Raw genomic sequence first — 13,111 nt, 5'->3', positions numbered from 1 at the left:
ATCGCCTAGTCTTATAGAATTAGAGGAGGCCACATGCAGCAGACATGGTTGGAGGAGGTGCCTGTGAGTGGTTACCTCATCTGGAGGGACTGTTTGGGTCCCTGGACGGTGCTGAGAGAGGAGGTGTAAGGGGAAAGTGCCCTGGGTCAGTGGAGAGATGAGAGATACTGAAAGAGTGGTCTTGCAGTAGGTAGAAAGGGGTGGAGATGAGAAGATGTGAGATCTCATTACAGCTGGTGGAGGTGATGAAGGATGATGTGCAGGAAGTGGAAGTTACTAGACTGAAAGGTGAGGACTAAAGGAACTCTATTCTCTCTGGAGGGAGGGTGGGTGGGAGTAGGAGACTAGGAAACAGAGGAAACTTGAGGGGGTTTCCCATCAACCAGAGTAGAGGGGAAGCTTGATTCCTAAAAAGGACATTTCAAATAAACTGGGATGTGTCAGAGACACTGAAACTGGCAGAAAGGGGTAGTGTTTATACAAGAGACAGAGGGGGTGAGAAGTGAAGTCTGGGAAGCTGAGGGAGTCACTGAGTTTATTGTAAGTGTTGGTGGATAACTTGTTTCCTAACAGACAGATCCAGAAAAGGCAGTCCTCATGAAAGGTCTCAGGGTCTGAAGCCTCAACTGTTTATTCCCCTCCTGACCTGCCGAGTTCCTCTGGCACTTTGCATGTGTTACAAATGCCGAAAGAGATTGGATATGGTCCAAGGGCATTTGAGATCAGAGTGGAAGTTAGCACAAAGGTAACAGAATGGACAAGTTCCACAAAGTGCAGGAGTTTCTCATCTGCCCTCTTCAAATGTTCTGCAGAATCATTCCTGTGGGCATTTAATCAGTTCCTGTCTGAATGGTACAACTGAAACTGCCTGTTCAAGATCCTCATCGCTCACTGTGTAAAAAAAGTTGACTAGCATAACTTTTGGATCTTTTGTCGCATCTTCATCCCTTCCCCAAAACAAACAGTTGCCCTCTTCTGACTTTCTATCCACCCCCCACGACTGACTTCTGTGAACTTCATTCAAAAGAACCACAACATCTCTATCCTATCACCAGAACTAAAGCCATTCCCCCAGAATGATTTGGTAAATTTCTTCTGCATGAGCTCCTAAGCCTTTACACGTGTCCTAAAGACCTCCAACCAGAACTGGACACAGTATTCTGGTTGTGCTCAAGTTGGTGCTTTATAAAAAGGATCTTCAGGAGAGCTTTGCTCTTATACTGTATGCCTCCATTTATAAAACCTAGGGTACTGAATGCTTTCTCTCCCTTTAAATAAGACTACAAGCTACAAGAGCTGAGCTGGCTGGTGGTGTAGTGGCATCAGTGCTCGACTTTGGGACGGAAGGTTCTGAGATCGAATCCAGTCGGCTCCTGTGCACGCTTTCCATCCATTGAGCATCGAGCTAGCAACTCAACCTCGTAAAAAAGAAATTGCCTGCTACAGAAACATCAACAGCTAAAAGGTTGATGGCCTATGCTCTCTCGTGAGTTGAAAGGCAATTTCTTTCTTCTTTTCTATTAGAGCTGAATTCTGCTCTACAATTCCATCATAGCTGATGTATTATCCATCTCAAACTCATTCTCCTGGCTTCTCCTCATAACCTTTGACACCTTTACTAATCAAAAACCTATCAAACTCCGCTTTAAATATAACCGATGACGTGGCCTCCACGTTTTTAGTCCGTTCTCACTGGTGCAGGTATGTTGGGATCATTTTGACTTCTTGTTCCTGGGACCGAGAACAACTCACGATTAAATGTAGACCATTCTATTTGCCTCGAGGTTTCTTATCCGTGATCCTGATCCTGTTGACAGACAACGTCGTGCAGATTCACGAATACTTGCTTGTAATTGGCCACAGTTTACATGCCAATTATAAGCAAGCACTTGTGAAAGTGCACGATGTTACATAGAAACACAGAAAACCTACAGCACAATTCAGGCCCTTCGGCCCACAAAGTTGTGCTGAACATGTCCCTACCTTAGAAATTACTAGGCTTACCTATAGCCCTCTATTTTATTAAGCTCCACGTAAAAGGAGTCTCTTAAAAGACCCTATCGTATCCACCTCCACCACTGTTGCCGGCAGCCCATTCCACGCACTCACCACTCTCTATGAGTAAAAAACTTACTCCTGACAACTCCTCCGTACCTACTCCCCAGCACCCTAAACCTGTGTCCTCTTGTGGCAACCATTTCAGCCCTGGGGAAAAAGCCTCTGACTATCCACACGATCAATGCCTCTCATCATCTTGTACACCTCTATCAGGTCACCTCTCATCCTCTGACACTCCAAGGAGAAAAGGCCAAGTTCACTCAACCTATTCTCATAAGGCATGCTCCCCAATCCAGGCAACATCCTTGTAAATCTCCTCTGCACGCTCTCTATAGAATGTCCAGGTTACAGGCTTTATTAAAACAGCTGTGGATGAGTGTGTTCCCCACAAAATCATTCAGGGTGTACCCCAATCAGAAGCCCAGGATGAACAATGTCACCCGGAACCTGCCCAGAGCCAGATCAGAGGCATTCAAGTCTGGAGATGAAGAATGCTACAAGAGGTGTGATCTGCGGATAGCCAGCTCTCGGGCAAAGTGGAGATTCTGGACTAGACTGGAATCAAGGAGGGATGCTCGACTGCTGTGCCAGGGTTTCAACGCCATAACCTCCTACAAAGTTAAATCTTGCAACACAGGGGACAGCAGAGCTTCACTTCCGGATGAGCTCAATGCCATCTATGCTTGCTTTGATCACCACAACAGGGAGGAATCATCACATACCCCACGTCTCCCGAAGGTCCTTTGGTCTCAGTATCTGAAGATGACGTGCAGGCTGCTTTCAAGAGAGTGAATCCAAGGAAAGCATCCGGTGGACAGAGTACCTGGCCGAGTACCGAAGACCTGTGCTGGTGTAGTCACAGATCTCTTCAACCCCTTGCTCCAGCAGTGTGTGGTACCCACCTGCTTCATGCAGGCTTCAGTCGTACCAGTGCCCAAGAAGAGCGTGGTAACCTGTCTCAATGACGATCACCCAGTGATTAAGTGTTTTGAGAGGCTGGTGTTGAAGCTTGTCAGCACCTGTCTGAGTAGCAACTTGGATCTGCTCCAACTTGCCTACTGAAGCAACGGGTCTACAACTGATGCAAAGATGCATTACATCAGGATGCTCTTTATCGATTACAACTAGGCATTTACCACTATCAGCCCCTCTAAACTAATCAGTAAACTCCAAGACCTGGGTCTCAATACCTCTTGTGCAATTGTAGACTTCAGGAGAGGTCAGACTGGGGAGCACGCCTTATGAGAATAAGTTGAGTGAACTCGGCCTTTTCTCCTTGGAGAGACAGAGGATGAGAGGTGACCTGAGAGAGGTGTACAAGATGATGAGAGGCATTGATTGTGGGGATAGTCAGAGAGTTTTTTCCAAGGCAGAAATGGCTAGCATGAGAGGGCACAGTTTTAAGGTGCTTGGAAGTAGTTACAGAGGAGATGTCAGGGGTAAGTTTTTTAAAGCAGAGAGTGGCAAGTGCGTGGAATGCTGCCGGCAACGGTGGTGGAGGCGAATACGATAGCGTCTTTTAAGAGACTCCTGGATGGGTACATGCAGCTTAGAAAAGTAGAGGGCTATGGGTAACGTTAGGTAATTTCAAGCTAAGGACATGTTCGGCACAGCTTTGTGGGCCAAAGGGCCTGTATTGCGCTGTAGGTTTTCTACGTTTCTATGGATCAGGCAGCTTCTGACTAGAATTATCTCCACTGATCTGCTATAACCTGGGGAGTTTTTCTAACCACAGATACTGGGCTGTTTTAATTTTGGATTTCGACACCTTGTAGGTTTTACTTTTCTTCCACCACATTTTTGTTTTTCTCTCCAGTATGTGGCTCTTCATTAACTACCTCAGAAAGGCGGCATCCATCATTAAGGACCCCCACCCCACAGGACGTGCCCTGTTCTCACTGTTACCATCAGGAAGGAGGTACAGAAGCCTGAAGCCACACTCTCAGCAAATCAGGAACAGCTTCCTCCCCTCTGCCATCCAATTTCTGAATGGGCATTGAACCCTTGGACACAACCTCACTACTTTTTTATTTCCTTTTTTTTTGCACTATATATATATACACACACTGTATATATTTACTGTAATTCACAGATTTTCTCTCTCTATTATCATGAATTGCATTTTACTGCTGCCGCAAAGTTAACAAATTTCACTACACATGCCCATGATATTAAACCTGTTTCTGATTCTGATCTTTTCGGAAATTCGTATATAACACATCAAACCCACACACACACATATAAATGCAAGCACAGGAGTCCACTTACGCTCGGGTAAATGTCAAACCTTCTTAAAATGACCTCCCAGAAAGTAGGACCAGTCTCCCCTGCAGCCTCACCCTGCTCCCGGTGTCTTTCCATTGTTGCTGCACTCCAGCTGCTCCTCTCTGTCTCCCCAAGTCCTTCAACCACAGCCTGCCCGTCCCCACTGGCCCTCCCTCTGTCAGAGGGACAGCAGGAAGCCACTTGGCCTGCCAGGTTCAGCTGCTTTCCAGCTGACCTCAGCTCCAATTGCATCCCACCACACTGTGATTCAAACCTCTTTTGCTGCTTTGTCAGTAACTATGGACAAGATCTCTCTGGGGTTAGGATCTGCAAAGATTTACAGTTCCGTAAAAGAAAGAAAAATCCCAACTCATTTCGGTCTTAAATGGACGTCTCTTTTCCCAAGTTACTCTTAATGTAGATTTCTCCATCATTGGAATCATCCTGAAGACAAGATGCCCTTCAAGGGTGAACCCATCTTCCAAGAATTACTCCCTCCCTCTCCATCTTCCGAGGGTGCTCTCTTCCTCAATCTCATTTGGTGCTCCCTCACGCCACAGTGCCAGCTTCCCTCCCTCCCACCATATAGCTCTCTCTCCCTGAATCTCCACTGAGTGCTCCCTCTCTGTCTCCCAGGGATGCCTATCCCTCTGTGTCTCCCTCCCCATCTTGTCAGAGTGCTCTGTCCCTCACTGTTTCCTCAGGATGCTCCCCCTACCCCTTTTCCCCAAGGTGCCTCTCCCTCCCTCCCCACCTCCCTAAGGTGTTCCCTCCCTCCCCGGCTCGCCAAGGCGCTTCCTCATTCCCCGTCTCTCCGAGCGAAGGCTCCACACTCACCAAGAAAGGTGCTGGCAATGTACTCAGACACCTGGTTGCCAGACCGACTCATCTCCGAGAGGTGCGTCAGCTCCCGGTTTAACATCCTCTTAAACTGCAGACAAAACAGAGGAAGGGATGTCAGTCGGGTGCACCCTGCCACCTCGCTCAGGCTGTTCCCCAAACCCACCGATGCACACAACTTCCAACAACACATGGTGCCTGTGACGGACGCTGCCTCAGAGCTGGGAGGGTTGCTCTGTAGTCCATGGGCAACAATCCCCCAAGTCCATAGGACCTCACCCACTGTAGAGCGACTCTCCGCGTAGCCTCCCCACCCCCCGGGCCGGACCTATGGGTGCAGACTCATCCAGGAGCGACCAGTTGAGGCAACGACGCCCCAGGGTGGAAAACGTGGCCACCTACTACAGGAGCCGACCCTGAGCCAAAGGAACTCAACAGGCACAAGGGAACAGCAGCAGAAAGAGGCCACTCAGCCTCTCAGTCTTGGACTAGCCCTCAGTACTTTCATTTCTGCTTTACTCCAAGCCCTAACTCCTGTGTCCCTCAAGTCTGAAATTCCCCTGATCCTCCCAACATTCACATCTAATATAAAGCCCCCCAAAACTGCCTCTCTTTCATCCCTGTACCCAAACTCAATCACAGATCAACAGCTGCTTCCCCTCCACCATTAGATTTCAGAATGGTTCATGAACACCATCCTGTTATTCCTTTTGTTCGCATTTTTTTTTACAACGTATAGCAATTTTTATGTATGGCTGCAGCAAAACACATTTCACATCATATTAGCCACTAATGATACCTCTGACTCTGGCTATCGTTCTCAAATTTTAACCGTGATCTATTTGCTGCTGACTCTGATGAGTCTGTTCACTGTCCTCATTCTAAACACCAACACCCACCCTCCCACCCGCCTCACACAGTCCCTGACGATCAGCCCTCACCTTAATGTAGCTCCAACACACTGAGAACAGGTAATCTGGCATGGTGGCTCTGCTGCAGGAGCTCAGACTGCAGTGGGTCGGGAGATAGTCAGAGACTGGGCTGCCTGCAGTGTAGACACAGGCAACAAACAGCGCCAACAGATATGACCGGGAATTCACGGGGGTTCGAAGGAACTCTCTTTTTTGTTGCCCTTCTCAATGACGTTGCAATGGCACCCCACGACTTTTTCCCTGAATTATCTGTCAGCTTCCATGCACTTGCAGATCGGACGAAATTACAGAGGACCAGTTCGAAGAAAGGGAGTGCTGAATTCAGAAGCCGAAATGGAACTCAAATGCTTGGAATGCTGACTGTACTGCCATCGCCAAACCGTGGGACTCTGGCCAAATCCCAGGGCTCTTGATGCCTGGGAAAGTCAGGAATTAACTCTGTGAGCAACCCAGAGAGGGACAGTACTGAGGGAGTGTCACTGTCAGAGGGACAGTACTGAGGGAGTGTCGCTGTCAGAGGGACAGCATTGAGGGAGTGTCACACTGTCGGAGGGACAGTACTGTGGGAGTGCCACACTGTCGGAGACACAGTACTGAGGGAGTGTCTCACTGTCAGAGGGACGGTACTGAGGGAGTGTCACACTGTCTGAGGGACAGTACCGAGGGAGTGTCGCACTGTCTGAGGGACGGTACCGAGGGAGCGTCTCACTGTCAGAGAGACGGTACCGAGGGAGTGTCACACTGTCAGAGGGACGGTACCGAGGGAGCGTCTCACTGTCAGAGGGACGGTACCGAGGGAATGTCACTGTCAGAGGGACGGTACCGAGGGAGTGTCTCACTGTCAGAGGGACGGTACTGAGGGAGTGTCACTGTCGGAGGGACGGTACTGAGGGAGTGTCACACTGTCAGAGGGACGGTACCGAGGGAGTGTCTCACTGTCAGAGGGACGGTACTGAGGGAATGTCACACTGTCGGAGGGACAGTACTGAGGGAGTGTCACACTGTCGGAGGGACAGTACTGAGGGAGTGTCACTGTCGGAGGGACAGTACTGAGGGAGTGTCACACTGTCAGAGGGACAGTACTGAGGGAGTGTCACACTGTCGGAGGGACAGTACTGAGGGAGTGTCACTGTCAGAGGGACAGTACTGAGGGAGTGTCACTGTCGGAGGGACAGTACTGAGGGAGTGTCTCACTGTCGGAGGGACAGTACTGAGGGAGTGTCTCACTGTCAGAGGGACAGTACTGAGGGAGTGTCTCACTGTCAGAGGGACAGTACTGAGGGAGTGTCTCACTGTCAGAGGGACAGTACTGAGGGAATGTCTCACTGTCAGAGGGACAGTACTGAGGGAGTGTCACACTGTCGGAGGGACAGTACTGAGGGAGTGTCACACTGTCAGAGGGACAGTACTGAGGGAGGGTCACTCTGTCAGAGGGACAGTACTGAGGGAGTGTCTCACTGTCAGAGGGACGGTACTGAGGGAGTGTCACACTGTCGGAGGGACAGTACTGAGGGAGTGTCACTGTCGGAGGGACAGTACTGAGGGAGTGTCACACTGTCAGAGGGACAGTACTGAGGGAGTGTCACACTGTCGGAGGGACAGTACTGAGGGAGTGTCTCACTGTCAGAGGGACAGTACTGAGGGAGTGTCACTGTCAGAGGGACAGTACTGAGGGAGTGTCTCACTGTCGGAGGGACAGTACTGAGGGAGTGTCACACTGTCAGAGGGACAGTACTGAGGGAGTGTCACACTGTCGGAGGGACAGTACTGAGGGAGTGTCTCACTGTCAGAGGGACAGTACTGAGGGAGTGTCACTGTCAGAGGGACAGTACTGAGGGAGTGTCTCACTGTCGGAGGGACAGTACTGAGGGAGTGTCACACTGTCGGAGGGACAGTACTGAGGGAGTGTCTCACTGTCGGAGGGACAGTACTGAGGGAGTGTCTCACCTTCAGAGGGACAGTACTGAGGGAGTGTCTCACTGTCGGAGGGACAGTACTGAGGGAGTGTCTCACTGTCAGAGGGACAGTACTGAGGGAGTGTCTCACTGTCAGAGGGACAGTACTGAGGGAGTGTCTCACTGTCAGAGGGACAGTACTGAGGGAGTGTCACACTGTCGGAGGGACAGTACTGAGGGAGTGTCACTGTCGGAGGGACAGTACTGAGGGAGTGTCACACTGTCAGAGGGACAGTACTGAGGGAGTGTCACACTGTCGGAGGGACAGTACTGAGGGAGTGTCTCACTGTCAGAGGGACAGTACTGAGGGAGTGTCACTGTCAGAGGGACAGTACTGAGGGAGTGTCTCACTGTCGGAGGGACAGTACTGAGGGAGTGTCACACTGTCAGAGGGACAGTACTGAGGGAGTGTCACACTGTCGGAGGGACAGTACTGAGGGAGTGTCTCACTGTCAGAGGGACAGTACTGAGGGAGTGTCACTGTCAGAGGGACAGTACTGAGGGAGTGTCTCACTGTCGGAGGGACAGTACTGAGGGAGTGTCACACTGTCGGAGGGACAGTACTGAGGGAGTGTCTCACTGTCGGAGGGACAGTACTGAGGGAGTGTCTCACTGTCGGAGGGACAGTACTGAGGGAGTGTCTCACTGTCAGAGGGACAGTACTGAGGGAGTGTCTCACTGTCAGAGGGACAGTACTGAGGGAGTGTCACACTGTCGGAGGGACAGTACTGAGGGAGTGTCTCACTGTCAGAGGGACAGTACTGAGGGAGTGTCACACTGTCGGAGGGACAGTACTGAGGGAGTGTCACACTGTCGGAGGGACAGTACTGAGGGAGTGTCTCACTGTCAGAGGGACGGTACTGAGGGAGTGTCTCACTGTCGGAGGGACAGTACTGAGGGAATGTCACACTGTCGGAGGGACAGTACTGAGGGAGTGTCACACTGTCAGAGGGACAGTACTGAGGGAATGTCACACTGTCGGAGGGACAGTACTGAGGGAGTGTCACACTGTCAGAGGGACAGTACCGAGGGAGTGTCTCACTGTCAGAGGGACAGTACTGAGGGAGTGTCACACTGTCGGAGGGACAGTACTGAGGGAGTGTCACACTGTCAGAGGGACAGTACCGAGGGAGTGTCTCACTGTCAGAGGGACGGTACTGAGGGAGTGTCACACTGTCGGAGGGACAGTACCGAGGGAGTGTCTCACTGTCAGAGGGACGGTACTGAGGGAGTGTCACACTGTCGGAGGGACAGTACCGAGGGAGTGTCTCACTGTCAGAGGGACGGTACTGAGGGAGTGTCTCACTGTCAGAGGGACAGTACTGAGGGAGTGTCTCACTGTCAGAGGGACAGTACTGAGGGAGTGTCTCACTGTCAGAGGGACGGTACAGAGGGAGTGTCACACTGTCAGAGGGACAGTACTGAGGGAGTGTCACACTGTCAGAGGGACAGTACTGAGGGAGTGTCACACTGTCGGAGGGACAGTACTGAGGGAGTGTCTCACTGTCAGAGGGACGGTACTGAGGGAGTGTCTCACTGTCAGAGGGACAGTACTGAGGGAGTGTCACACTGTCGGAGGGACAGTACTGAGGGAGTGTCTCACTGTCGGAGGGACAGTACTGAGGGAGTGTCACTGTCAGAGGGACAGTACTGAGGGAGTGTCTCACTGTCAGAGGGACAGTACTGAGGGAGTGTCTCACTGTCAGAGGGACAGTACTGAGGGAGTGTCTCACTGTCGGAGGGACAGTACCGAGGGAGTGTCACACTGTCGGAGGGACAGTACTGAGGGAGTGTCTCACTGTCGGAGGGACGGTACCGAGGGAGTGTCACTGTCAGAGGGTAGTATTGCATTGCACTGGCCTCTCAGTAAGGAGACTATACAGCTCACCCCATCCTGGAGCCACAATTCTTTATTGTCAGGTCCCTGGTGAGGACAGGGACAATGTGAGGTGTCCCAGTCTGTCTCAGTCAGGTGGTTGGTTCCAGAGGATATCACTCACTGCCAGCAGCCCCAGAGTAACTCAGGTATCTGCCCATGTCAGCCACAGTCCGCCCACTGCCATCGACTCACAGCATGGGAGTCCAAGATCGATCCACGGAAAGGGAAGATGGATGTATCCATGGGAACGGATTCGTCAATGGGTGTAGGCTTTATTGATAGTGAGGGACCTGACCACTTGGGGGGAATTTATTTCTGGTAGAGGGATTATCCAAGTCTGTGGGTTTTTACCATGGATGTGAGATCTATCTGTGTAGTGTGGGGTCTCTCCCTGTGGCCTGGGGTCTATTTGTGGGTGTGGGGTCTCTCCATGGGTGTGGGGTCTCTCTGTGGGTGTGGGGTCCGTCCGTGGGTGTGGGGTCTCTCCGTGGGTGTGGGGTCTGTCCGTGGGTGTGGGGGTCCATCCGTGGGTGTGGGGTCTCTCCGTGGGTGTGGGGTCTGTCCGTGGGTGTGGGGGTCTGACCGTGGGTGTGGGGGTCCGTCCGTGGGTGTGGGGTCTCTCCGTGGGTGTGGGGTCTGTCCGTGGGTGTGGGGTCTCTCCGTGGGTGTGGAGTCTGTCCGTGGGTGTGGGGTCTCTCCGTGGGTGTGGGGTCTGTCCGTGGATGTGGGGTCTCTCCGTGGGTGTGGGGTCTCTCCGTGGGTGTGGAGTCTGTCCGTGGGTGTGGGGTCTCTCTGTGGGTGTGGGGTCTGTCCGTGGGTGTGGGGTCTCTCCGTGGGTGTGGGGTCTCTCCGTGGGTGTGGAGTCTGTCCGTGGGTGTGGGGTCTCTCCGTGGGTGTGGGGTCTGTCCGTGGATGTGGGGTCTCTCCGTGGATGTGGGGTCTCTCCGTGGGTGTGGGGTCTCTCCGTGGGTGTGGAGTCTGTCCGTGGGTGTGGGGTCTCTCTGTGGGTGTGGGGTCTGTCCGTGGGTGTGGGGTCTCTCCGTGGGTGTGCGGTCTGTCCGTGGGTGTGGGGTCTCTCCGTGGGTGTGGGGTCTCTCCGTGGGAGGTATGCATCTGCGGGCTGGGTCGGATCTGTCGGGGTCGTGCTGATCTGTCGGGAGCAGGAGCTCCTGTGTATGGTGTGGATGTGTGAGAGAGGGATTGACAGACGTGCAGAGGGTTAATATCCATAGAGAGGGAACAATCTGGGTCGGATATTGGATTGGAAGGATCAATTGGGTGGTGTCCCAAGAACCTTTGGATCAGAGAGCCACGCTGGGGCAGAGGCAGGAGGGGCTGCATGGCCAGTAGGTGTCCCAGGACTCAGAAGGTGGTCTTGGCCTCAGCCGGAGAGGACTCTGGTGTGACTACCAATGTTTGGTTGTGTTGCTTTAAGGAAATTGTGCTCAGTGACTGAGCCCAGTGACAGTCAGAAATAACCATTTCCATATGGAAATATGTTTAGACTCTGAAAGTTCGTCATTAACGTCTAAAAATGTAGCAGTCTGTGGGAAAAAAGGCCACATGTGTCTGGTCAAAGCAGCTCTGCCTAGTTTACAGTAGAACCCTTTAAATCCCGCTTCACTCCTGTGTATTGGGCCCTGGGTTACTTCAGTTACATCCTCACAAAGGGGTTACCTCCAGGCCTGTTCTGGTGCCCTGTCTGCAGCTACACAGTCTACATACTGAGCTAAGCAGATAGTTACTGCACCATTAGTGTGGTGGTTGGATTTCACGTCCTAGGGTGGTATTCCCATCTGAGGTGCGGTACAGCCTCGGGGGGGGGAGGGGGTATCTGAGCTTCTCTGGGCCCTGATGTACTGTCTTACTGGACCCAGACCGTACTTGGATACACCAGTGAATTCAAAACCCAAACAGAGATTTGAAGCGAGAGATCATGCCAGCCACTGACAGGATAACCTGCTTCAAAAGGGCAATAATTATACCAATGCCCAAGAATACTGTGAGCTGCCTTAATGACTATCGCCCAGTAGCACTCATATCCACGGTGATGAAATGCTTAGAGAGGTTGGTCATGGCTAGAATCAACTGCCTCAGCAAGGACCTGGACCCAGTGTGATTTGCCCATCCTGTCAATAGGTCTACGGAGGATGCAATCTCACTGGCTCTCCACGTGGCCTTGGATCACCTGGACTATACAACACCCCACATCAGGATGCTGTTCACTGACCACAGCTCAGCGTTTAACACCACCATTTCAACAGTTCTGATCGAAAAGCTACAGAACCTGGAGCCTCAGTGCTTCCCTCAGCAACTCAACCCTCGACCTCCTAACCGGAAGACCACAATCTGTATGGATTAGAAATTCCACCTCGCTGACAATCAACACGGGCGCACCTCAGGGGTGTGTGCTTGGCCCACTACTCTACTGTCTCTACACCCATGACTGTGTGGCCAGGCACAGCTCAAACAGCAACTTTAAATTTGCTGATGATACACCCATTGTTGGCAGAATCTCAGATGGAGACAAGAGGGCGTACAGGAGGGAGATATACCAGCTAGTGGTGTGGTGTCGCAGCAACAACCTGGCACTCAGCGTTAGTAAGACCAAAGAGCTGATTGTGGCCTTCAGAAAGGGTAAGACGAGGGAGCACACCAGCCCACATAGAGGGATCAGAAGTGGAGAGAGTGAGCAGCTTCAAGTTCCCAGGTGTCAAGATCTGAGGATCTAACCTGCTCCCAACATGATGCAGCGATAGGGAAGGGAAGACAGTGGCTATTTTTCATTAGGAGTTTGAGATTTGGTATGTCATCTAAAACACTGAGAATTTCTACAGATGTACCCTGGAGAACATTTTAACAGGCTGCATCACCGTCTGGAATGGGGGGAGGGGGCCACCACACAGAATCAAAACAAGCTGCAGAGTTGTAAACTTAGTCAGCTCCATCATGGGTTCGATCCTCCATAGCATCCAAGATATCTTCAAGGAGCGATGCCTCAAAAAGGAAGCATCCATCATTAAGGACCACCCCTCCCCACCCGGGACATGCCCTCTTCTCATAGCTACCATCAGGGAGGAGGAACAGAAGCCTGAAGGCACACACTCAGTGATTCAGGAACAGCTTCTTCCCCTCTGCCATCTGATTCCTGAATATCGAACCCACCAACGCCACCTCACTAC

The 13,111-nt window shown here is 51.7% G+C and overlaps 1 protein-coding gene across 10 annotated transcripts in view; it reads right to left on the bottom strand.

Moving 5' to 3' along the window:
* The window catches only part of LOC140740224 (3',5'-cyclic-AMP phosphodiesterase 4B-like), a 458,171-nt gene that overhangs the window by 24,638 nt on the left and 420,422 nt on the right, over positions 1 to 13,111 (bottom strand). For 9 of the 10 annotated variants that reach the window (XM_073069300.1, XM_073069298.1, XM_073069301.1 and 6 more), the window contains one exon: positions 5,161 to 5,254. In XM_073069300.1, the coding sequence (XP_072925401.1) occupies positions 5,161 to 5,254 (94 nt within the window). Of the gene's footprint in view, positions 1 to 5,160; positions 5,255 to 6,104; positions 6,430 to 13,111 lie in introns of those variants that run through there. The other variant, XM_073069307.1, reaches the window with a different exon arrangement.

Source organism: Hemitrygon akajei, chromosome 16 (assembly GCF_048418815.1).
Source record: "Hemitrygon akajei chromosome 16, sHemAka1.3, whole genome shotgun sequence".
Classification (NCBI taxonomy): Eukaryota; Metazoa; Chordata; class Chondrichthyes; order Myliobatiformes; family Dasyatidae; genus Hemitrygon; species Hemitrygon akajei.
Note: the sequence above shows the minus strand (reverse complement) of the source record. Positions and strands in the feature narration are given on the sequence as shown.